Source organism: Lutjanus erythropterus, chromosome 2 (genome assembly GCF_056507025.1).
Source record: "Lutjanus erythropterus isolate fLutEry1 chromosome 2, fLutEry1.hap2, whole genome shotgun sequence".
Taxonomy (NCBI): domain Eukaryota; kingdom Metazoa; phylum Chordata; class Actinopteri; order Lutjaniformes; family Lutjanidae; genus Lutjanus; species Lutjanus erythropterus.
In genome coordinates this window covers 18,907,179-18,931,375 of record NC_139318.1, presented here as the reverse complement: position 1 = coordinate 18,931,375, position 24,197 = coordinate 18,907,179, and the positions used below count along the sequence as shown (strand labels likewise).

At 38.4% G+C, this 24,197-nt stretch overlaps 1 protein-coding gene across 1 annotated transcript in view; it reads left to right on the top strand.

Moving 5' to 3' along the window:
• Positions 1-24,197, top strand: part of LOC146331413 (arf-GAP with coiled-coil, ANK repeat and PH domain-containing protein 3-like) — a 79,846-nt gene that overhangs the window by 40,984 nt on the left and 14,665 nt on the right. Inside the window, exons 3-12 of the mRNA XM_084730734.1 lie at positions 3,488-3,607; positions 4,635-4,688; positions 9,711-9,769; positions 10,528-10,711; positions 10,931-10,975; positions 11,114-11,209; positions 12,295-12,369; positions 14,197-14,208; positions 23,607-23,719; positions 24,057-24,108. Of these exons, the coding sequence (XP_084586860.1) occupies positions 3,488-3,607; positions 4,635-4,688; positions 9,711-9,769; positions 10,528-10,711; positions 10,931-10,975; positions 11,114-11,209; positions 12,295-12,369; positions 14,197-14,208; positions 23,607-23,719; positions 24,057-24,108 (810 nt within the window). The remainder of the gene's footprint in view (positions 1-3,487; positions 3,608-4,634; positions 4,689-9,710; positions 9,770-10,527; positions 10,712-10,930; positions 10,976-11,113; positions 11,210-12,294; positions 12,370-14,196; positions 14,209-23,606; positions 23,720-24,056; positions 24,109-24,197) is intronic.

Sequence of the window (24,197 nt, the reverse complement as noted above, 5' to 3'; positions counted from 1 at the left end):
GAGGATGAGATAGTGTTAATGTAGTTAAGTGATGACGCACCTTCTTTTCTTCTTCTTCTTTCTCATTTCATTCAATTTGTTTTGTTTTGTGTTTTTTTTTTTTTGCTCTTGCACACTCAACTTGTGTTTGAAACAGTCTGTGTCTTCACATCAATAATAGTATGTTTAAATTGTGGTCACTGAGCAGCGTACAGTCCATCTTGTGCATCCAGTAGATGAAGGAAACAGATTTATGTCCTTACGTGAAGTGGTTATTGAGAAGACTGTGACATTTTCTTGTTATTGCGGTCTGTCTCCGCATTGTTAAAACCCATCTCTTAAATGAGCGAACCAACAGCTGACATTTTGACATTTCAAACAAATGTCTGTGCCCCCACCCCATCACACACAAAACCACTCACAGGCACAGATTATTTCTACCCCGAACATGTCAGGAGCCTCCATCCTCCATCTGTAGCAAACAAAAGTGTATGGTATTTACACATTTTGATCAACAAGATAATCTTCACAAATAACCTCTTTTATGATTGAAGTGTAAATGCAATTGCCAGAAGTAGCCTAAAGAGCTAACATTAGGCTATAAATGAAGTACACCATGGTTGCATGACTTCAGTGTCATCACCACTAACAGCTAGCAGAGTGTTTATTGTATATGTGTTTTCTGTAAAGCAGCTAGCGACGGACTTAAAGCAGAGATTGATTGGCATTTACAGTAGTGAATAGTACTGTGCGTTACACCCCCCATCATGCAGCTAAAACGGTCCATGGATGTAACACTCGGAGACAGAGGGGTCCAATCAGTAGACTCTTCCTGGACTGGAGCTTTCAGTGAACATGGTCAGACTGGGAGTAGCCTATGCTACCAAGATGTTTTTCCTAGCTGGGTTTGACCCCCAGCAACCAGGGGCTGACTCAAGGCTAACTGAGCTAATGGCAGTCAGTGCTTAGCTAAGTTTCTTTAGCAACAAGTAAAGCTATCTTTCCTTCAGGAAACTCCATAAACAATCTCTACTGCATTCCCTGTTGGTCTTGGAGGCTGCGTTCATGTTGGTGACGGGTCGTGTTCACTGTGAGGCTGCTGAATCTGGTTCTGTTGCCAGATAACAACAGCTAACACTTACGGTTAGCTACATTAACAACAAGTAAGCTAAAGCTGTCTGTCCATCAGGAGACTGTAATTAAATAACCAAGAGTTGAGGGTGAGCAGCCAGAGGACTTCAGAGAGGAAACCAGAAAATATTTTCTCCATAAAATATGATCCAGTTTCACCCAAATCAGTGAAGTTACAGAGTTGTGCTTTTGCGCAGCATAACCTTCCAGGCTCTGCTGTGCCATAAGCAAGAAAACGTTTCATTGGACTCAAACGCCCCCAAGTGCGGGACATGTCATTGACTGTTTTGATTCTTTTTCCAGGAAAAGACAAAGTCTGAAATACCATTAAAATATACTAGAGAATATCTATAAAGTTACTTTTTTGTCAATGTTGGGCCAGATACTGGCATACAGGTGATGTATAGCTCAATATATATGTGATAAAAACATCAGTTTTAACTTCACAGGAACTTTAAGACACGTAAAACATTAAACGTTCAGGAGTGGGGTATTTATTGACATGATACAAAAGCCCATTCAAAAAAATCCATTCACTGTGAGACGATGGAACCAGAGGTGCAAATACGTTAACTCATTTCCGGGTTTTAGGACTCATTCCTCCAGCACTCAAGATTTAAAACGCCCATCTGACACCTCATTGACCGGCAGGACCTCTGCATTACACTGTAACTGTTTCGGTCAGTTAACATGGTGAGATCTGTCATGTGGTGCCAGATGTGGCACATGGACCCCCTGTGGATCTTCCAGCCCATTTATCAACAAATCCTGACACATATACTGTCCCTCTAATGGCCGTGTTCAGACCCTGGGGCCTCAGTACAGCACTCAATGAGATCTCATTCCCCCATATCAGCCAATTTGTTGACAGATATGTTGTGAGACCAGTCTGGGTGCAGCAACAGGGCAGGAATCATGCTGTCTTGTCTTTTGCAAGGATTGATATCAGTGCCAATCATGTGCACGTGACTGTATGTGATATAATGGACACATCAGATAACTGCATGTATACATTCATAATGTGCACACTGCACAGTTTGCAAATAAAACTCATGCATTCTGTGTCTGCAGCTCATTTCAGCAATGCTCACATATACATCAATTCTGTTATTTAGTCACACTGTCATAAATTGTTCATTTATCGGTTCTCACTCTCTAGTTTCTCATCTCTGGCCTGTGCAGGGTAAAAGTCTGACTGTCAGCCACCCAGAAAACCACACTCACATAGCGACAACCTTGGGAACTCCTGCACCAAATGAGATAATTAAAGGTTTACTGAACTCTCTCTTCTATGTACCCCCTCCACCCCACCCTTCACCAACACACATACACGTTCTCATTCAGTAGTACACACTGACAGCTGTGTCAGTGCATCGTAATGACAGTGTACTGCTCTGTAGCTTATCATATAACCCATACAGTGGGAAAGTGTAGCGGTTGCCAGTTCATGTGGTGAGCATACTGTATACCATCGCTGAGAAGTGGCTGCACCTGGTAATATACGTGTTTACAATTCTCTCATATGGCTGAAATGACACTCTGTTTGCTACCTGCTATACAGTTTGTATGCTTCATTACTTCTCAAAGTGAAATGTACACACAGAGGCTCCAGAACCTTTTTTAAAGCATGACATCCTGATGGATTCTGCAATGCTCTGTTGCAGTCCACATTTTGGCCTTTATTGTGGCTCAAAAACTGAAATCCATTGAAAAGTTATGTCTCATCTTTAACTGGAACATCTGCAGATTAATTCTATACCCAATATGTTATGATCCCTTAAAGTTAGGTGTGATATAAAATGAATGAATTCGCACCTTTATCCTTTTTTGATTTGTGGTAAAACTTAAAAAAAGTTGTACAAAATTTACTAAATCTAATTTTCTCCACAGCATGCTGAATGTTTTTTCCTAAACATCGCAGTTAGGCAGCTCTGCAAATGGCAACGGATGGCAATGGTTGATAAGTGTTTGAGATCTTTAATGAGTTTGGTATGAAAGCAGTTGTGAGTGGTTTCAGACACAGCTTTAGTCAAAGTTCTAGGTCTGCTTTTAAACTGATGGAGAACAGACAGAGATTATAAGGCCATGTGCCCGTGATCATCTTAATTATTTGCCTTTTTTAAATTTGCACTCAGACACACCAGCTTCAATAATGCCAACACTGTCCTAGATACAGACATGAGGATTATTCTAAATTTGAGCGTCCTCTTGGATTCTGCATGTGACTAACAATTCTTTTAAGCTGTGTTTGATTTCCATTATCACTCTAACTATTAATATCCCAGCATCACATTGTGTAAAACATGTGACTCTTTAAATAGACAGTGTTTTTGTTGTGTATTTAAAGGGATTATTTTTATGTTTCTCACCCCACTAGCTGGTGAAGCTGTGCAGTGGGATGATTGAGGCCGGCAGGGCCTACGTCAGCGCCAACAAGCTCTTCGTTAATGGCATCAAGGACCTGTCCCAGCAGTGCAAGAAAGAGGAGATGATATCGGTGAGCAGAAGTAGCAGAATGTCTTCAAAACTGAGCTTGAATCTGTACATTTTCACTGAGGAATGTTCGAGTGCCTGGCTTCTCAACAAATGACCGCTCATCTATCTTTGCAAGGACATTCCTATGATTCCCCACATGAATAATAACAGCAGAGCAGTGTAAACAGTATTGTCCAGACGCTGAGTCATCCAGCTGTTTTAAACATGACAGATGTGACCACATGCAGACAGAAGATGTTTATGCTGATAGTTTACATGGCTGGAAGCAGAGAGATCTGAAACCTGCTTTATGGTTTTCTTTTAGGAAAACATTTGGACTAGATTTCCTGTCAAGATGGGTGTCGCCCTTCTAGCTTTGGGGTGAAGCAGCAGAGTCATAATTTTGTCATAGTGGATATTCATTCAGTGTTAAGCTTATTTTATGCCAAGTACAGATCACAATCATGTTTGCAGAAAATACAATATACACAGAAACCTTTTAGGAAAATGTTTTGTAGGGATTTAGATTTATAGTTCAGAGTATTTGAAGTGGAGTTGTCCGAGGTACTTGTCAGTACTATAATACCTGTAGTAGATGCTCTCCAAACCAACCAAACTCCATGGGTGAAATCACTTAATGTTATCTTACAGAACACAGGAGTTGCTGGTCTATACTTGGCTTGGGCTTATACAACGGTTTCCTGTCAGAAAAGGCTATGTGATGGCAAAGTTAAGCAGTGAAAATATTCTAAATATAACATACACTTAAAATGATACAGAATTTTTAGTGGGACCTTTTCTTAAGTGGCAAAAATACATTTTGTTGCTGACCCTGTCCATGGCAGTTCATTGCTTAGCTTATGAGCTGGTACTTCAACAAATCTGCAGGTATGCAGACCGGCATCTACTGTAGATAATCGATAGGTACCTCAAATAATCTGAACTGTCCTTTTAATATTAATTGAAAATTAAGTATATTTCATATGATATGGAAACTTGTGTGCTTACATTATGTGTGTGTGTGTGTGTGTGTGTCGTCAACATTGCAGGAATGCCTTGAAAAGTGTGGTGAAAGCCTGCAGGAGATCGTCAACTACCACATGGTAAGACATACATCAGCTTTAGCCACAGGCGAGAGGTCGAGGTAGAGTGTTGTTCCGACACGCCCTGGTCCTCTTGGCATGTTAACGTCTTTCAGACTCCCAGTTCCTCTGGGGTCTATTATTGCGCAACACACACACACACACACACACACACACACACACACACACACACACACACACACACACACACACACACACACACACACACACACACACACTTCCACACAATTTAACTGTGACCTCACTCTGTGACAGTGAAATCTGTCCACACAGGCCGGTCCACATGTGTGTGTCTGATTCAAACCACATGCTTCCCCAGATGTGTACGTCAGCTATAATGCACAAACTTTCACACACATACAAAACACACACACACACACACACACACACACAGGTTTTATTCATATGACTCTCTCCTCATGACTAAGTGTGATTAAGATTTTCTTTCATTTTCTGGGAAACCACAGCAGGTTTGAGAAGCCTAAAGGCAATTCTACATTAAAAGATATTATGACATCTTATTATTTGGACATCATAATTAGTTATGGTTGCATGCATGAGTATCATTCACAAGATTGCACTACAGTCATGACTAGGACGTATGTGAGCCTGTGTGGTAATTTGAGGTGTTTGTCGGCCCACATGTGTGCATAGTACAACTGCATGTGTGTTACAACAGTAAACAAGAGGGAGACAAGGAAAGTGCGCTGGAGAAAAGAGAGGACTGTGGGGAAACAAAAAAGGAGAGAAAAGGAGTGAAGCTTAGAGAAAATTTTCACAATTACAAGGATTTTTAGTCGTATGGCAGCATTTTGGTTTCTGACTAACTTTTGAAGAAAATGTTGTATGTATATAAACACTAAGACCTGCGTCTTTTGCAAGGGTCTTGAAAATATACTGGCAGATGGACAGGGTCAGGTTACTTTCAAATGTAGTCAGTTACTCAATACAAATTACACTGATTTTTTGTAATTGTTGTCATAATTCATGGGATTGCAGAAGAACTTGAATCTGATCTGAATACTTTTGGATCACTTCAATATCAAAAAATGGGTGCAGCCACAAAAAAAAATGTATTCATATATTTAGTTTTATTTTCTTCTGCCAGGATTATCACAAATGAAGCATTCGACGAATAAACAATGTATGTCAGACATGCTTTTCATGAGATAAAAAGACCATTGGTTATGATGAAAAAGGTTTCTTAATTTTAAAATTGGCATATTTTAAATATGCAGTCAAACATTGAATGAAGTAGTCCCTGACAATGTGAATTACACATTTTTAAAAATGTAATGGGTTGGTTATTGTTTTTTGTAATCTGATTACATACAGACATACAAATTTTATTTAGATTTTGAGGAACTTATTTGGTACCAAATTACTGTTAGGATAATTGTTGTTTGTTTGTGTCCTTATAACTGATTTCTTAAAAGTTGTATGGCGGTGTGCTGTCTGTCTGCTGGATTGTGACCTACAGGCTGTGTGTGCATGAGAGACACTTATCAGCAACTCTTATCTTCCCGTTTTCACCTCTCTAAAGTGCTTTGACCTTGTCAGAGACTCTTATCTTCCTGTTTTTGTAGCTGTAATTTTACTGCACTTCTTCATTCATTCTGATGCGCTGCACTATCGAAACGTATCAAATGTGATACTTCATCTTGTCATAGTGCTCATTAGACTCATGCCTCAGGGGCTCCTGTTTTAGTGATTCCTTCCTGTATTTATTTAATTATTTTTATTTTTATTTTATTTAGGTAGTTTTTTGGATGTGAAGTACATACAATCAACTGAACACAAATTAGCACAAATTAACTTGATTCAAGTGGTTAAGGACATCTCTGTGTAAAGACACATCAGTTGGAAAATAGAGCAGTAAGTCACAAAACAAAAAAAAAAAAAGATCCTCCCATATTCCACATTAATCTTTTTCTTTTCCCCATATTTTACATCCATGCCCTTTAACTTCACTGACTCTGTTTCACTCCACCAAGGTCAATCCTGTTTAGCTTTAAATCCCTTTTTAAATCAAATCAAAGTGCTGCTCACGAGATGGGATCCATCAGTTGCATCAATCCTCTGGAATCTTCTTTGCCGTCTTTGCCTTTCTTTCTATTACATGTACTGACGTGTTTGAAAGAAGTCTGTCGTGTTAGTGTTCATATCACGTAATCCACTACTGTTAAAAATTTACTTCATTTATTTACTCTCTGTGTTGTTGTTTTTGCTTTGTAACCATTTGTTTCTTTTCCGCTGCCCCTCCACCTCTTCTCCATCCATCCACGTCTCCTGCTCCCCCTCCTCACTTGCCCTCCACCACAGCCGTCCCACTCCTCCACTCTAACACCCAGGAATTACACTAATAGCTCGTCTGGCAGACAGCATGAATGGAGGGATGGAGGTGGGAGGGAAAGACAGTGAAAGGAAATCTGTCTTTGTTCGACCACCCAGTGATGCCTGTTTCTGCACCTTCTCAGCTCTCAGCAAACACAAAAAAACTGTAAAATGAATCTCCCAGTAAATCGCTTGATAAGAAAATGTGTACTTTCAAACATATTTAATTCTTACCTTTAATCTAAACAGATTGAGAATGATATCATAGTGGATTTAAGCAGATTCTTGTGAGATTGTAGTGTGCAGTTCATATGCAGAATAAATACAGCAGAGATGATTGATGGGACTTGTACAGTAGCTGACACTGAGGCAGACTAGTGTACTGAAGAACTGAGTGTAGACATGCTGTAGGTTGGGTTGGGTCATACCCGGGGCACCATAATCCAGAGCAGGTTTGGATGGAACATTTGGATTAGTTTACCAAAGTCTGTCTGATGGAACTGATTTAGACGCTTTTTTCAGAGATGTGATTTTTTCTTGTGGAAGTGCCAGAGGGTCACACCATCCTGGAAAGTACCAAACCTTCTGTTTGCACAGCACACTTCACTTCAGTCTTTTAGCGCATGAGACATACGCGTTAAATTCAGCATAAACTAGTGGTTGACTGATAGGGGTTTTTAATTGGCCAGTGCCAAAATTTAGAGAGCAGAGCATTCAGTTCTTGAAAATCAAAGCAAAGAAAAGTAACAGTAATGATTCCCATATTTAATGCACATCACAGTCTAATATACATGGTTATCTTAGCTACTAACAGGCTGTTTTAGATGGAATTTTTATTAATTAATGAAATTGAGAATATATTCAGTATATTTTTGAATGTGACTGGTATTTAGGGGAGAGTGGTGTACAGTTTGTCAGAAGTGACTGATGTGTCTGCGGGCATGTTTTATTTAATGGCATTGTGAGTGCATGATAAATTGAGAGTGAATTCCAGATAATCAGCCCAATTAATCAGTAACCCTAACCCATCACTAGTATAACCAACGCAATTTGGTAAAGAGGACTTTTTTCAAGGTACTGATTCATTTTGACCAGAGTAAATATTAATTCATTTTTCATTTATTATAGGAAACTTTATCCTTAGTATATGATGTATAAGCAAATGTGCATTTTTGGACATACAGTTAACCTGTTACACAATTTAGGTAATGCTTAATTATTTCATTAGTTGGAAGTGCACCAATTGAAGACTGTCTCTATTTCACTAATTTTTGCCATAGCTCGTAACAGCAAATTCTTTGCTTTTCAGACACATTAGGTGTTTTTAATATCATAAAAGTCATATAAGTATGATGTAATATTAGAAAAACTAATTTGAGCAATATGATAACTCTTGCTCCTTTACATTAATAAAATGTTGCACAGCAACAAATAGATGTTTAGAAAAGGACTGCAGGCACGTACAGATAAGCTAAGTGTTTGATGCCTGACTGACCACTTGAAGCTCCACTACACTTTTGCGCCCATTTAAAAACCCATTTATAAACTCTGCAGTCAAACAGGAGCAGTAGCTGATTTATGTTCCCACAATGAGTGTCAACTACACTTACGAAAGTTTGTGAAATACTGATTAAAGCAAGAAACTAGAGAACCAGTCCATGAAGTCATCTCAACGTCACACGGATGAAGGCGTGCACATGCACAAACACACATACAGATTAAGCCTGTAATCCTCAGTGTGTATGTTTATTAACTGGGGATTGCTATAGAAAGTTTAATCCACAGGCTGTCAACACTGAATGTTGTATACATTGTTTGTGTATGTGGCTATGAAACAATCACAATCTAATACAAACACAATTGTCTGTGGGTGTGTGTGTGTGTTCATTCACATTCACTGAGGTATTCTCGCTGTCCACGCACATGGGTAAGACAGAAAGACATATTTCTGTAATAAAGATGGATGGTCTGTTCAACAGCAGCCAGTCTGCGTTCATTATGTGTGATTAGTGCGGTCAGTGTGAAAATACAGAAATGGAAGAGAAATCCTTGTCAAGACGGAGAAAGACATCACGGTGTACAAGAAACAGGGAAAAGGCAGAGAAAGAAGAAGAGGACAGGAATGTGAGATGAGGAAAACGAGGAGTGGGAATCCCACAGTCAACAGGAAGAGAAATCTGGGATCCTGTGAGGCTAAAAATCTGTTGAGACAGCAGCTGAGTGAGTGAGTGAGTGAGTGAGTGAGTGAGTGAGTGAGTGAGTGAGTGCACGTGTGTGCATGTCCTCATCTCTCTCTTCTCTCCCCTCCTCTGCCTGTGGTGTAATGTGTCACACTAATAACATGGAAGGGTTCATACCGCCATCTTGTGGTGAAATGTCACAACTACAGATGCAGATATAATCTTGTCTTTTCAGTTATAACTAAGTCTTCACCTCGCTGTGGACTGTGGCTCATATGATATGTCAATATTATATAGTATCATCATTTCAACTTCAGCCTTTTCTTTTAAAAAATGTTTGCTTTTCTGACTTGTCTGTTTTTGTTTGTTTGTTTGTTTTTTGCTGTCTTTGTGAAGTACTTGGATACATGGATTTTTTAAAGCGTTGTAATTCTAAAGATAATTATTATTTATTATCGTTATTATTTTTGTTCAGTTAATTAGTTAATGTTTTCTTCTCTGCACACAGATTTTGTTTGACCAGGCTCAGAGGTCAATCAAGCAGCAGCTTCACACTTTCATTAAGGAGTGAGTATCTCATCACAGTTTATTCAATAGAAAGATGTAACACATTTTCAGGTTTATAGATAATAATGAGTACTAGACTGGTGCAATGAGATCATCACGTCAAAATGTTCATTTTCTTGATACAGTAACAAATATAACATATTTACTCTCTTGTCCGATAGAGGTGAAAATGTACTATACAAAGTGTAGTATAGGATAGATGCAGGTACATGGCTAACAAGGGCAGATATTTTAAAATATATATTTCAATGTGCCAGTTTCCTTTGTGTTATATATGTATCTTTTATTTAATTTAGATTACTAGTTTAAAGTGTAAAGATGAATATATACACATAGCTAAGGGTAAAAAAAGGAGGAATAATGTACATACAGGAGCTTGAAATTGGTCATTTTGTTGTATGAATTTTTCAGAACATCTTTAATGTAGATATGTCCCATTAAAAGAGATTTTAAAAAAAAACAGTAAAATTTAAAATAATATTTTGGAACAGTAAGCTGTTTTGATCCCCAGACAGGTGACATATTTACTTAAATGTCTGAAATGTCTCTTAACTCATGCATAATCTCCTCTCATACATAAGTTTAGATTTTTTTCAGCCTGTAAATTATCTAGTTTTGTAACCACAGGCAGGAAATACCCTGTAATAACACAAAGCTTCCTTTTCAAACTAAGAGACATACATGCTTTTGTGAATTGGCATATCTGTAGACTGACATGAATTAAACTCTTTGTCTCTATTTTCCTGCTCCTCCCTAAGGGATGTGCGTAAGTTTAAGGACACCAAGAAGCAGTTTGACCGGGTGCGCGAGGACATGGAGCTGGCCCAGGTGAAGAACGCCCAAGCACCCAGGAACAAGGTGCATGAGGCAGAAGAGGCCACGCAGGCCCTCGTCCTCAGCCGCAAAGCCTTCAGGCACCTGGCCCTGGACTACGTACTACAGGTGAAAAACATACACACACAAACTCCAGATTTTGTTACCAGTGTTGTCCAGTAGGTGGCGTTCACACTCAACAGGTGCAGAGCTCAGACAGACACAAAACTCAGAAAGGAATGCAGAAAAGGACACACTTGAAACTGGTTTTTAAAAGAGACTAAATCATATACAGCCCTCCTGTTGATCCTAAAATAGTAATTTTGCTTTTCTCTTTGTTTTTGAAAGATTAATGTTCTTCAGGCCAAGAAGAAGTTTGAAATCCTGGATGCAGTGAGTAGCTCATCTCCTCTAACTTCTCAGTGACACCTCAACATTATTGTGTGTGCTTTGTATATGTTTGTCAAAGACATATGTGGAGTCTCTGTGATGTGAGAAGGATCATCACTGTCTCCCTTGTACCCCCTGCAGATGCTGTCCTTCATGCGTGCTCAGTACACTCTGTTCCAGCAAGGCTTTAACATCCTGGACGAGATTGATCCCTACATGAAAAAACTAGCTGCACAGGTGAGAAGAAACTCGCAATGCATTATCACACACAGAAGAGTGTTATTCATATTCACACTCACTAGTTTTACTGCACTACTTCTTTTGTCACTGTATTTCTTCAGCACTGCCTTATGAACGACATTTAATTGTCATTTTCATGTCACGTCTCTTAGACCCCCAGATGTTGGAGTCATGTCTGTGGTCATACAGTATTAGATTTTGTTTCATCGAATGCAATATAATGTCTTACCATAGAAACTGTGACTTTATATTGAAGTTAGTCTATATTTTTAGCACTTGTTTATGATTAGAAAAATACACTATCAGGCCAAATAATAAAAAATAAAAATGTTGTTTGGTGATATCCGTTCATTTATGAGAATGTCACCGTAATGTTAGTAATCTTCCCAGAACATTTATGTCAGAAAAACTTGACTTCAAGGGAACGTTAAACGTTCAAGTAACCTTCCAGGAACATTCACCTAAGAATGTGCTGAGAATGTAACCATAATGTTAATTTTATGTAGGGAAATAATTTTATTTTAACATCAAGGGAATGTTACAGGAAAATGACCAAGTAATCTTTGTGGAACATTCAACTCACCTTCCCAAAAATCACCGTTAGTTTTACATCAGATAAACTTGCAGTTTTAACATCTATAGAATATTACGCAGGAATGTTCAATAAACTTTTCCAGAATCAAAAACAAATGTTCCCATAATGTTTTCTGAACCCATTTTGCTAGCTAAGATAGGTGTTAACCCTAATATTTCTCTGAGGAACAACAAAATGTCTTCATCCTGTCCACTTTCTCCATCTTTTTGATCATCTAGAAACATTTAGGCCCAGTACATACAAACGTACAACAGATATAATATATTTCTTATTTGTTGACTACTATGAAGTATTTCTAAGATAATATACTGGGCTGATAAACAGTTTAATCACATACACCAGGGATGAGTAAATGTATCAGTGTGTACATCTGTGTGTGTATAGTTTTCTGTCTGTATGTTTCTGTGTGCTTCCTTTATTCTGCTCACAGTTTTAGTTTACCCGTCTGTCTCACTGACACTGCTGTCTGTCATTTTGCGCTGCACAGTTGGATCAGCTGGTCATTGACTCAGCCATGGAGAAGAGGGAGCTGGAGCACAAACACGCCCTCATCCAGCAGAGAGTGAGACTGCAACACAACTCTTAAAACACTTCACCTTTCTCCTCCTCCTCTTTCCTCCTCTGTTTCTTTCTATCAATTATATCTTGATATTTTTTGGCTATTCCATGATATATGTCTCGATCTATACATTTTCTGTAAAATACCATACTGTTATTTCGATAAAACTGAAGGGATGACTGCTGGTTCATTAAAAATATCAACACAGGCAAAGGCTAAAGGTTAAAGGTAAATGCAGCCTTTAAAAACAGGAAAAGACAACACTCACGCCATATCACAATATCTAAAATCTAAGACAATATCTAGTCTCATATCATGATATCAATATAATATCGATATATTGCCCAGCACTAACATGCAGTGGTTATTAATCAAATCACATCCCAGGACATTTGCTGCAAAATTAGATCAAAATACATATCTACTGTTGATAAGGAAGTTAAGAAACTTGACAAAAATACAGAAAAATCTCTCCTTGGCACTTAAAAATCTGGTGATTAATAATTGTTTTATTTTACACGCAATGATTATATTTTATCTATTCATTTATTTATTCTAATGGCCAAAGTACCTTTTTTGCATTTTTACTCTTTTGATGAATACATTACAAACTAGTGCAAGCAGTCATTTTTTGTGAAACCTATAGACAAGAATGATTTGAGGTACGACAGTTTTCTTCCTGTGAAAGTCAGGTGAATGTAGAGCCTGTGGCCGGGATTAATGATTGCGATCTCGCCTCAAAACACAGCCGGTTGTTCTTTCTGTGGCTTTTTGTGTTTGCAGGAGAAAATCAGAATAGAAGAGAATTTCCCAAGAAGGTTGCTGAACTAGATTTTTCTCCTGACAAAAAAACATGACATCAACATTTCTCACACTCGTGTAGCATAACAGATTCCTCCTAATTCACTGGAAGAAGTTTGCCAGGGTTATACAATACATTTATCTCTGTCTGTCTGTCTGCAACCTACAATGTAGCTTGTCATAATAAAAACTTATCCTTTGTTATCATCGAATGCCTGGTTTGAAAAAAGGCTTACCACATAAGCGTTGGCTTATTTTTAAACTGCCTGTTTCGTGATTTGAACTGCCGTCTCCTCCTTTGTTTTTTAAATGTGCAGCGACACAAAAACGGCTCTAAAATAATAAAAAAGAAGAATTTTATTGAGTGTTGATTTCTTTTCTCCTCAGGCTCAAAGTTTAAAGTAGGAAAGCAATTCCCACACAGAGAGTTTGAAATCTTTATTTTACCGGTCAGCTGAATAAAAACAATTTTATCAAAGCCTCGCCATGTTCAACAGTCACGCTCATGCACAGATGCACAGAATTCATCCATCTGTTACCTGAAGAGATGCCAGAAAACGTGGCTGTTTTTCTGCCCGACTTGGCCCATCCCTCTGATTGATTTAGATGCCAAGTGCAGGAACCCCTCCAGACACGGCGCACAGCTCTGTGTCTGACCTAATGGCCTTTCAGTAACCCTTCCTCTTCAATCTGAATGCTGAGCGCTGAGCGCTAATGCTATATGACTGCATATTTGGTGAAACAACAAGCTGAACACACCTCAGATCAAATGTCAGAGATGCTTTGAAGAGATAAATCTATTTAACATCTATTTCCTGGAGGCCTTGTGTGTTTCAGCAGCACTCTGAACAAGCAAGCTAATTACTACTAATGTGAAAAGACCTTCTGGACTGACTTGGACATGTTGTCTCACATTAACATATTTGGCTTCATACTGTGAAATTCAATCAGTGCTGATCTTGTATTAACTCTTTTGTCCCTCTTTCTTTTTTCTCATCTGGTCATCACCCAACCATGTTCTTCCTCCAGACTCTGATGCAGGTGAGTTTATGAATTAATTTTTCAGTTCTATCTGAGCACTTAAAGGGATAATTCTGTTTTTATAAAGCAGGGTTATATGAGGTATTTATCCATAGTCAGTGTATTAGCTACAGTACATGGCGGTCAGTTTGGAGAAGCAGCAAAAGTACCAGCGTAGGAAGCTAAGCAATGTGCTGCTGTGGACGAGGTCAGCAGCAAAATTTTTAGCCGCTTAAAAAAGACCCACCCAAAAAAACAATATCAGTTTAACTTTATGCTATATTAAGAATATTTAATACTGCTTAACTATGGTGTCAGACAGCCTTTTCCAATGGGAAACCAACATTATATAAGCCAAATATCACTGTCTCTAAACTAGGCTTTATAGGTGAAATCAGCTATTTTCCCCTTAAGGTTAGTTATTTTGTGTTATTGTGTGAGTTCTGTGTTTTAAACGATAGTTTGGATTCACCTAAGCCACACAATAACACAAACAAGCTGATAGATTGAGGCAGTAATGGACCAGCAACTCCTGTGTTCTAAGTAAAATTACTGACTTTACTTACGTATGGAGTTTGGCTGGTTTGGAGAAAGCAATATTTGGTTTTTATAACAACAGATTCCTGTCAGAAAAGGCTGTCTGATGGCAAGGTAAAGCACCGAACATGTTCTAAATATAGTGTACATTTAACTAATATTGATTTTTTTATTTTTTTTGTTGGGTGGGCTATTTTTCAGGTGGCTAAAATACACTTTGTTGCTGACAACAGCAGTGCATTACTTAGCTTCCTACACCTGTGTTTCTGCTGGTTCTCCAGTCTGGGGGTGTGCTGACAGCCATCTACTATAAGTAATACACAGATTGTGGATAATCACCACATGCAACCCTACTTTAAATAATCCGAACTATCCCTTTAAATTGATCCATGCACATAAGGTGATCTGTGCTGCAGTGCAAAGATTCAGATTTTTTTAAAAGGTTTCATGGGTTTGAGATAGATAGAGGAGCTGGTGCATTGTGTAATGTTCCAGGACAAACACAGCGGTGGTGTTTTAGGATTTCTGGCCCCATGTTGTTTACCTGGCCTGCATTGGATCATCATGTTGGATTTCTTTTAAGAGGATTAGATTTTCAGATGCTGTCCTTGAGTTTCTCTGAGCTCGGTTTTCAACCTGGATCACAATAACTGCAAACAAAGAACCTTCTTCCAAAAGCCCATAAAAAGAATAAATCCTTACATTTTAAACCTGACAGTTATCTGCCTACATATGTGAATAGGCATTTTTACTGGTCTGAATGTTCTTGTTTTTACATCAAACTCTGCTTTAACTTGTGCTTATAAAAGTACCTCATAAAATGTGGATCAGCAGATTGTGTGTGTGTTTGTGTGTGTGTGTATGTGTGCGTTTGTGTGGTAGTTGTTTAGCAGTGTAGAACAGACTTAGTGATTGATGCAGGGAGAGCAGGTTTATGGTCATCACATGCTGGCTCCTGCTGCAGGAATCAATGGGCTGTGTGTGTGTGTGTGTGTGTGTTTGTATGTGTTCCCTTCATCGTTTAGAGCCTGGATGTGAGAGGAATGTGTTTGTCAGTGTTTATCTGGAAGCATTACAGGACGCAGCAGACAAAACTTTGTCCGTTAAAGCTGCTCAGTGGCGTTGTGTGTGTTTTCACTGAACTCCTCTGTGTGCGTGTCTGTTCATGCTTGTGTGGGTGAGCTGGCATTGGTTTGTAGTTTAGATGCTTTTGTGTGATGTGATACTCATCTAAGGAATTTTCATTTTACAAACCCTGTGAGTTATTATTATATAAAATTTATATTTTTATCTCTCATTTGATAGTGTCATTGCTCCGTCGTTCCACGTCTCTTTGCTGTCTGCCTTCATGTGTCTGCTTTTCTGTCCCTCACATGTTTACATGCATGGATGCAACCACACGTCCCTTTCTTTCTCATAAATGCAAAGACAAACACACACAGAGCTCTTTTGCGCCTCTCTTTGAAGAATGTAGCTCTCCCAAACTTCCTCCTGCTATTTTGTGCTGTTCCAGTTTATTTTCATCTAAAAGTGTAGCCCAGAGGATTTGTCAACACGTCAGCAAGCCAGTTAAGAAAACAGAGTTGTCAAAGTAGGAGCTTATAAATAGTTTTCTCACTGTGATGTTTTGTTTTGTGTTCAGACAATATTTTCCTTTATTGAGTTTTTCTTAAGTTGAATCGATTATAGATTTTCTCAATCGTATTTTAAATTGCAGTGCGTCTTTTCATTGATGACGTTTTCCTTTCCTCTTCTTTCTGTCTGAATTTTAAAGTCTCTTTTTTCAGGGCTTGCAGTAAAATCTTGGTGTCAAAATTGCACAGAAAGTGCAGGGAACTGCCTGCAGCATTTCTTCAAGTTGACTGAAATTTTTAAACACATAAATAAACAAAATAGCTGCATCAGAGGCACCTTTTTAAATTAATTTATCTTATTGGTAATCAGATTTTTAAAAAACACAGATTTCGATTATCATAAAATGCTGAATATCAGAACTGATAATTGGCCGATAATCAGTCAGCCCCTTCTGTCCATCCGTGGTGTGTCATTCCAGAATTCAATCAGTCTCATTTGATAAATCCTACTTTGGTAAACTGTGTGTCTGTTTTGTGGAACACAGTATACAGTAAACGAGTGGCACTCTGTATTTTCTTATCATCTCTTTATTTTGCTGTGTTTGGGATATTTCTGGACGGTCTGTTGGTGTGCCGTGGGTTGTGAGGTTGAACTAATGGCACCCAGGTTACATTGCTGCCTCAGTCTGTCTGCTTGGCTCTGTCTGTGAAAGCTGCAGAGATATAGACACACACACACACACACACACACACACACAGGCAGAGCAGAGCTGAGGACACAGTGACAGGATGCAGGTTTGCTTTGGTGTGGATGTTTATTTTGGTTTAAGAACATAACCATGTCAGAAAATAACATTTTATTCTCTGTTTCACTGTTTTGTTCTTGCTAAGGTTGCTGAGCACAGCTGGCTCTGCTCTCTGATGATGTCCTCTAGTGTGTTTCCAGGTCTAGTAATCGCACTGCCACAGAGGTCAATTATGTCACTAGAGACAAGAGAGATCTGACAGTACTTGATGCCAGCCTCAAACCACTTTGCTCCTCTGTCCACTGCCAGCTAAAGCCAAAGTCAACAGATGGCATTGCAACGCATAGTGGTTGGCTGTGAGGGCAGCGACAGACAAAGAGCAGAGGACAGATAAAAAGAGGCAACATAAAAAAGGAAGAGATTAGTTTAAGAGCCTTCCAAGCCTCACACACAAGCTTCTAGCTAGTTCAGAACGCAGCGACAAAGCTTCTTACTGGTTTTAACAGATGATATCACATCATCCCAGTCCTGACTTCCCTCCATTGGCTCCCTGCACATTTTACAATAGATTTCAAGATTTTACTTATCACTTTTAAAGCTTGTCTGCATCAGGCCCCTAGCTACATAGTTGAAATGTTGACCCTGTATGAGCCGGTACGCAGCCTTAGATCCTCAGGTGGGGCCGTCCTGGCTGTTTCAAAGCCGAGACTTAAATCTAAAGGTGACAGTGTTTTTTTCATCCGGGCCCTGTGACTTTGGAACGGCCTGCCTGAGGAGATCAGGCTGCAGAAACAGTAACATCTTTTAAATCACTTCTTAAAACTCATTTTATGGATTTGCTTCTTTATTCTTTTATTCTTTTTAATCTTTTATTTGTTTAAATTTCTGTTTATTTCTTTGTGCCATATGTAATGTTGTCTTTTATCCCTCTTCTAAGTATTTAGAAGTAAAAAAAATAGTTTTATTGCTCTTACTGTTTTTATCTCTTTTATCGGTATGTCTTATTTCTTCTATGTTCTGGTGCTTGTGTTAAAATTTTACCTCAAGCTTAGCTTAATTTTGTCCTGGTTTTGTTTGTTTTAAAGGTATAAAGGATCTATAAATAAAGTTTTATATCACTGTTTACAACGTAAGTCAACATAGTCTTTGCCTTTTGATATTACAAAGCACACTGACTATACTCTGGACCTGTGAGAACAAGCGTTTTCCATGTAATGATCATATCAGACAATGCGTTTATCAAAGCCAAACAGTGATAATGGACTAGGCTGTTGCTATCAGTCAGTTAGAAAGATATTCTTATATCTCCTACTATCTTACTTATTGTGTCTGTGAAAAAACATTTCACTGAAAAAGCCTGAAGAAAAAAAAAAAAAAGAAGGGGTAAGGCAGGCAGCATTTAAAAGATTCAGGAGAAAATCTTGCCATGATCCATTTCAGATTTCCTCCCCTTCTTCGTTTTTTAAAAAAGACTGCCGGCCGCTGCCGTATGCAAATGTGGTAGTGCAGGAAGCAAAGCCACGAGACAGCAGAGTTTGTGAATTATAGATGCTATACATCCTTTATTAATAGGCCATTAAGTAACTGCAGTAGTCATACTCAGAGGAGAATAAGATAGGGTCCTTATCAATGTAGTTTTAGTTAAATTGGATGTAACAAATGACTCTTCAGTGGGAAGAAGGAATGAAGAGATATGTAATGTGTGTGGATCAATAAAGATAAAGATGTGTGTGTGGTTTCCAAAACATCTTATCTTGACATTCATAACATTCTCATGCACATGAAGCCAAAACAGTCCTTTCAGTAGTGAGTAATTATTTTAATTATCCCGTCTTTCACTTCTCTTCCTCTTCCTTTCTTTACGTTGCCTTTACTTTTGCTGTTTTTGTTGAATCTGTGTCTGCCACCCATCCCCTTCTTTATACGTTCCTCTTTCGCTCACATGCTGCCTCTTTCTCCTCTCTCTTTTCTTTCACAGCAGTCTTTTATGTGTGCAGGACTTCATTGTGGCTCCCTGGGGGATTTTCGCCTCAGCTCTCTCCTCCTTCATTGTTAGAACATTTGGGTGAACAACTTTTTAAGTCAGGCTGAGGTGAACAGAGAGAGAGAGAAAGAAACATGGAGAAAACTGCAGTAAGAAAACCGTAGAGCAAACATTTCATAAAATGTTGATATGTTAGAAAGCAGACTACATTTTACCACTTTGTGTCAGTTCAAATTATTTAACTAAACTATGACCTTCACAATAACTGGGTCACAGTGCATGCACATCAGTTTCAGGTAGGGCACTTAAATCTATACTAAGTTTAAAAAAAAAAAAAAAAAAAAAAAAAGCAATCACTCCAATAAAAAATTACTGAAGTGAAACAGAAAATTACCATTTGAGAAACCTACCTAAGTAAAATAAAGTATCTGGTTAATAAATTACTCAAAGCCTATGAGTGTGTACTGCAAATATGGACATTAACATTGAAGTTGGTTAGTTTAACTGCTGTCTAACACACACCGAAACACTACTCGAAAGCCCAACAGACCAGTGGCTACAAGATAAGTTGTTACACATGAAAAATGAACATAGCTCACGTTAACTAGCTACATTTTCACACACACACTGGTGGTAACAAGGTCTGTAGTGATTAGAAAGCAGTTTACTTACTCAGAAATATGGGTGGACACTTAAAGTTGCACACTTTAAGTACACTTTAAAAACATGAAAAAATACTTTATTGTTTGTAATAAATACTTTTTCACTCATGTGTATTACTTATAAGTTGTTACTACTCACCCCTGATGTACACATACTGTGTATTTTTAGACGTTTGACCTTTGGTGCATGCTCCCTCTTCCTTAGTATCTCTCCACATTTCCTGTCTACCTCGACTGTCACACTGCGATAAGGTCAAAAATGCCAAAAAACAAACAAATACATTTCTAAATAAATAAATAAAAACATGGTAGATGTTTCCAAAACATTTCTCAGACAGAGAGCATGTTGATTCAGCGCTTTATATTGTGAGGCTGTTGCTTATTATGCCAGTGTTTTGTTGGATTGTTATTGAACAGGTGTGTCTGGTATTTTGTTCACTGAGTAGACAAACTTGCAGGCACACATTATGTGCAAGTCATCATGTTTACAGACTGCCACAGATAACTAAAAAAATACTGCATCGTTGAATCTCTGACACAGATCTGCAGGCAGCAATTGAACGTAACTAAGTACATTTACTCTACAGCTGCAACAATACGTTTATTAATTGATTAGTCGATCAATAGAAAGTTGGTTGCCAACTATTTTGATAATTGATTAATTGTTTCAGTCATTTTCATGCAAAATTGACACACATTTGCTGCTTCTTGAATGTGAGGATTTGTCAATTATGACAGTAAATGATGCAATTTGAGCACATCAGTTTGGACTCTGGGAAATTTTGATGAGCATTTTTCACATTTTTTGACATTTTATAGGTAAATCAATTAATTAATTGGTTAGTTGCAGCTCTAATTTATTTTATTACAAAAACAATTATTTAATTTATTTTTGTATATTAGTATCCCCTTTAGATGCTACCAAGGTAGCAGCTACTCTTCCTGTGGTCCCAACAAGTAAACATTACATCATAATGTAAAACAGTTACAAAGCCAAGACAAAAGGGAACAAAACAGCAAAATAACCTACAGAAACCAAAAGATTGATTAATTCATAATGAAAATAATTATTTCCTGATTATACTTCATACAAAGTAACATGTTCTCTTCTTACTTGAAATAGTGTTTTTTTTTTTTAGTGTGGTATTTGTATTATTAGCCTACTTGGGTAAAGGATCTGAATATTTTCTCCACCACTGCTCACAGGTGTTTTATATAAGAATGATAAATTCTGAAAAGGCCTATCCGATATGTTGTGGGGCCCCTGCATATTTTTGCAGCCGCCTGTGCAGTTGGACACTTGTGAACCGCAGTCCTCCATGGTCCTGTCTGATTTAAGGTGGGAAGAGGGGGCTCCGGGCTGGTGTTTGGGGAGCCATAATGTCAGCTTGATTAGGCAGGAACAGTGTTCAGAGCCGAAGACAGATGGAGAGCTGACTCGTCCGGAGCTGCGGATGAAACCCCGGGAACCTTCAGAATAGCTGGAGGGGAGCTTTAAATGGGGGCGTGGGGCGGGAGGAGGCGCCGTGAACCCCCGCACATCAAATGTTTGATCTCCGGCAGCCGCCCATGACGGGGTCAGCGGGGCTCGAGCACACTGTGACTGTGACAGCTGTATGATAATGAAGGCTCGCGCCAGGTCCACGCGGCGACCGAGGGCAGCCAGCAGGTGACGGCGACTGAAGGAACGCCACGAGCATGCTGTGGTTGGCTGACAGTCAGTCTCTCATCTGGGCTCGCGCGGGGTGCGCGTGTGTTTAGACCCCTACTTCGAGTCAGTGTAACCCGTGGGATATTTTAGAGATGCTGCTTTTTCTCTGACGAGCAACTTTTCCTAATTTATTTATTTATTTATTTATTTATGAAGGTTTTTTTTATCGTTTATTATTGAGTTTGAGATGCTATTGGATGCCAGTGTGGTTAAGATGAAGATATTTGGCAGGCTGGACTTTACACTGGTGAGAGGTGTCATTTCTTTTATCTTAGTTTTCTTTAGTCTAGAGTTAGTTTTCATGGATGCTTCTGTTTGTCACTGACTCCACTCATATATGTTTTTAATTTTACGCATGGGGTTTTTGAATTGATTAATTGTAACTTGCAGTTGTAATTGTAATATAAAGGCTAGCATGCAAAAACATGAATATATGGCCACAAACTGGAGCTATTAAAATACACCAAATTGGATATAGGTAATAGATAGTAAGAATCTTAATAATGTTAGCATTGCTCTGTTTAACCGGTTTCTGGAATTTTAAGTTGTGTTTTTTTTCAGGGATTTGCAGGTGCTTAAAAAGTCTTAAAATCTATAAGATAATAATCTTAATTTTAGGCCGTAATTATCTAAATGTGATTATTTGTCCTACAACGGGTCTTAAAACATTTATGAAATTAATGTTGATTTTATAACATTGCACTAATTTCAGTCTAGCTTTTGAATGTGATTTTGGAAAAAAAAATGTATTGATCATGGTGTAATAACTGCAAAATGAAAGCAGCACACAATAACAACAGCCGTAACCACTAAAGCAAACTGCATGGACGTTTTTAAGTTGCAGTCGTTTTTAAAAGGTCATGTTGAAAACTACAGAAACCCAGGTTTTTGACATTTTGTCTTGTTTTCCTCAAAGTTGATGAAAGTGAGCTCTTTCTATGTGGAGGTCTGCTGTTAATGTTCCCTTTGAATCTAGCTTGTTTTTTTTTTTTTACATCTTTCAAGGTAACACACCTGAGCTCAGAATTACTCAGCAGCCAGCAGGTAGACAGACTAATGAGTCCCACCATGTTTTTGCTTCGCTGGCCTGAATGTTTTCACACAAACCCATAAAAATTATACAAGATTTGTTGAAGATAAATATAACACTTACATATTAATGTGACTTGCTGCCACTCTCTGTATGGATCTGAACTGATCAATTAGAGTTGAAATTTCTAGCAACATTTAAGTATTTATGATTGTTAAAATCAATAAAGAGGCATGGATACTTTTTACATAGTCAAAAAGGTGCTGAAAGTACATGACGACATCAGTGTGCAGTCATACAGAATTATTTAATTATCTTTTCAAGGAAAGAAATAGTGACTCAAACTGTGTGTGTGTGTGTGTGTGTGTGCGTGTGTGTGTGTGTGTGTGTGTGTGTGTGTGTGTGTGTAGTCCTCTGCCTATGTGCACAGCTTTCGACTTTTCCATTCCAGCCCAGAACCACAGGCCTCTTCAACAAAAGTGAAACTTAACCTCAGACCCATCTCATTTTAAATCTGTGTCCTTGTTTTTTCACTTCACTGAGCAGGTGACATCTGCCACCTTGAAATATCTTTCTTAGGAAATCCAACCCTGTGTAGACGAAACAGATAAGAAAATGTTTTTGACCTGACAGGTAGAGATCCCAGCTCGCTAGAGGTGCTAGATGGCCAGTGTGGAGAGGATAGACTGACTAGACTGACTGTTTTTTATGGAGGAGCACAGGCACATTTCTGACAGTAATAACAGTTAATAGTTAAGCAGTAGCACAGCTGCTGTATGTGGTGCTGATAAGGGCGTATCTCTTTTTCCCTTTGACATGTTCAGGTGGATTTATACACTAATTACTCCAAATGTCACGTGATGTAATCTCTATGCAGTGTGTTCAGCCTTATATAATCTTCAGCTGAATTTACAATGCATTTTTCCACAGAACAAGGAAACACTTAGCAGCCAGTATGGACTGGAGGAATGATTACAACTTCCACTAACTCTTTCAGTGTACATATGAGTGTGATGTTTTGGCAATGCTTAAACTGGCTAGAGTTCATAGAGTTGAGAGAATGACACTTGTTGTTTATAATGGTGACACCAGTGTTTTTGCAGAACAGAAGCAAATACCGTATCCACAAAAACAAACTAGCACTGACCTTGCGCACTTGTGTTTTCTCCTTACAGGACTTTTCTTATGATGACCCCAAGTTGGAATTCAATGTTGATGCACCCAATGGTGTGGTCATGGAGGGCTACCTCTTCAAGAGGGCCAGCAACGCCTTCAAGACCTGGAACAGGTAAAAAGAGATGTGACTCAGGAGAGCCCAACAAAGGGGGAGTTAATGTATTAAATTAAAGCTGATGAGATCACCAGCACACATGCAAATAGTTAAAAACAGCGTAACATAACAATAAAAGACATGTTTGAATATTTTTCACTAAATTGTATGGGCCCAAAACAATGGGCTCAATTCATTTTCTAGACATCTACTATGAAAACCAATTTGTTTATTAATCACCATTGTAATGAAAAGTGTTTTTCCCTTGCAGGGCCCATTACAGCATGCGGACATTTGATTGATCATGTCACTTTCACTGAAACAGTCTAACTTTATATATTCTCTACTGTTCAAGGCGGTGGTTTTCTATACAAAACAGCCAGCTGGTCTACCAAAAGAAACTCAAGGTACAGTTTGATATGTTTTTAATTAAACTATTTCAAAGCTATCCCTGTCACAGTAATTACTTTATTGACATATCAAGGTCATGTCAGCA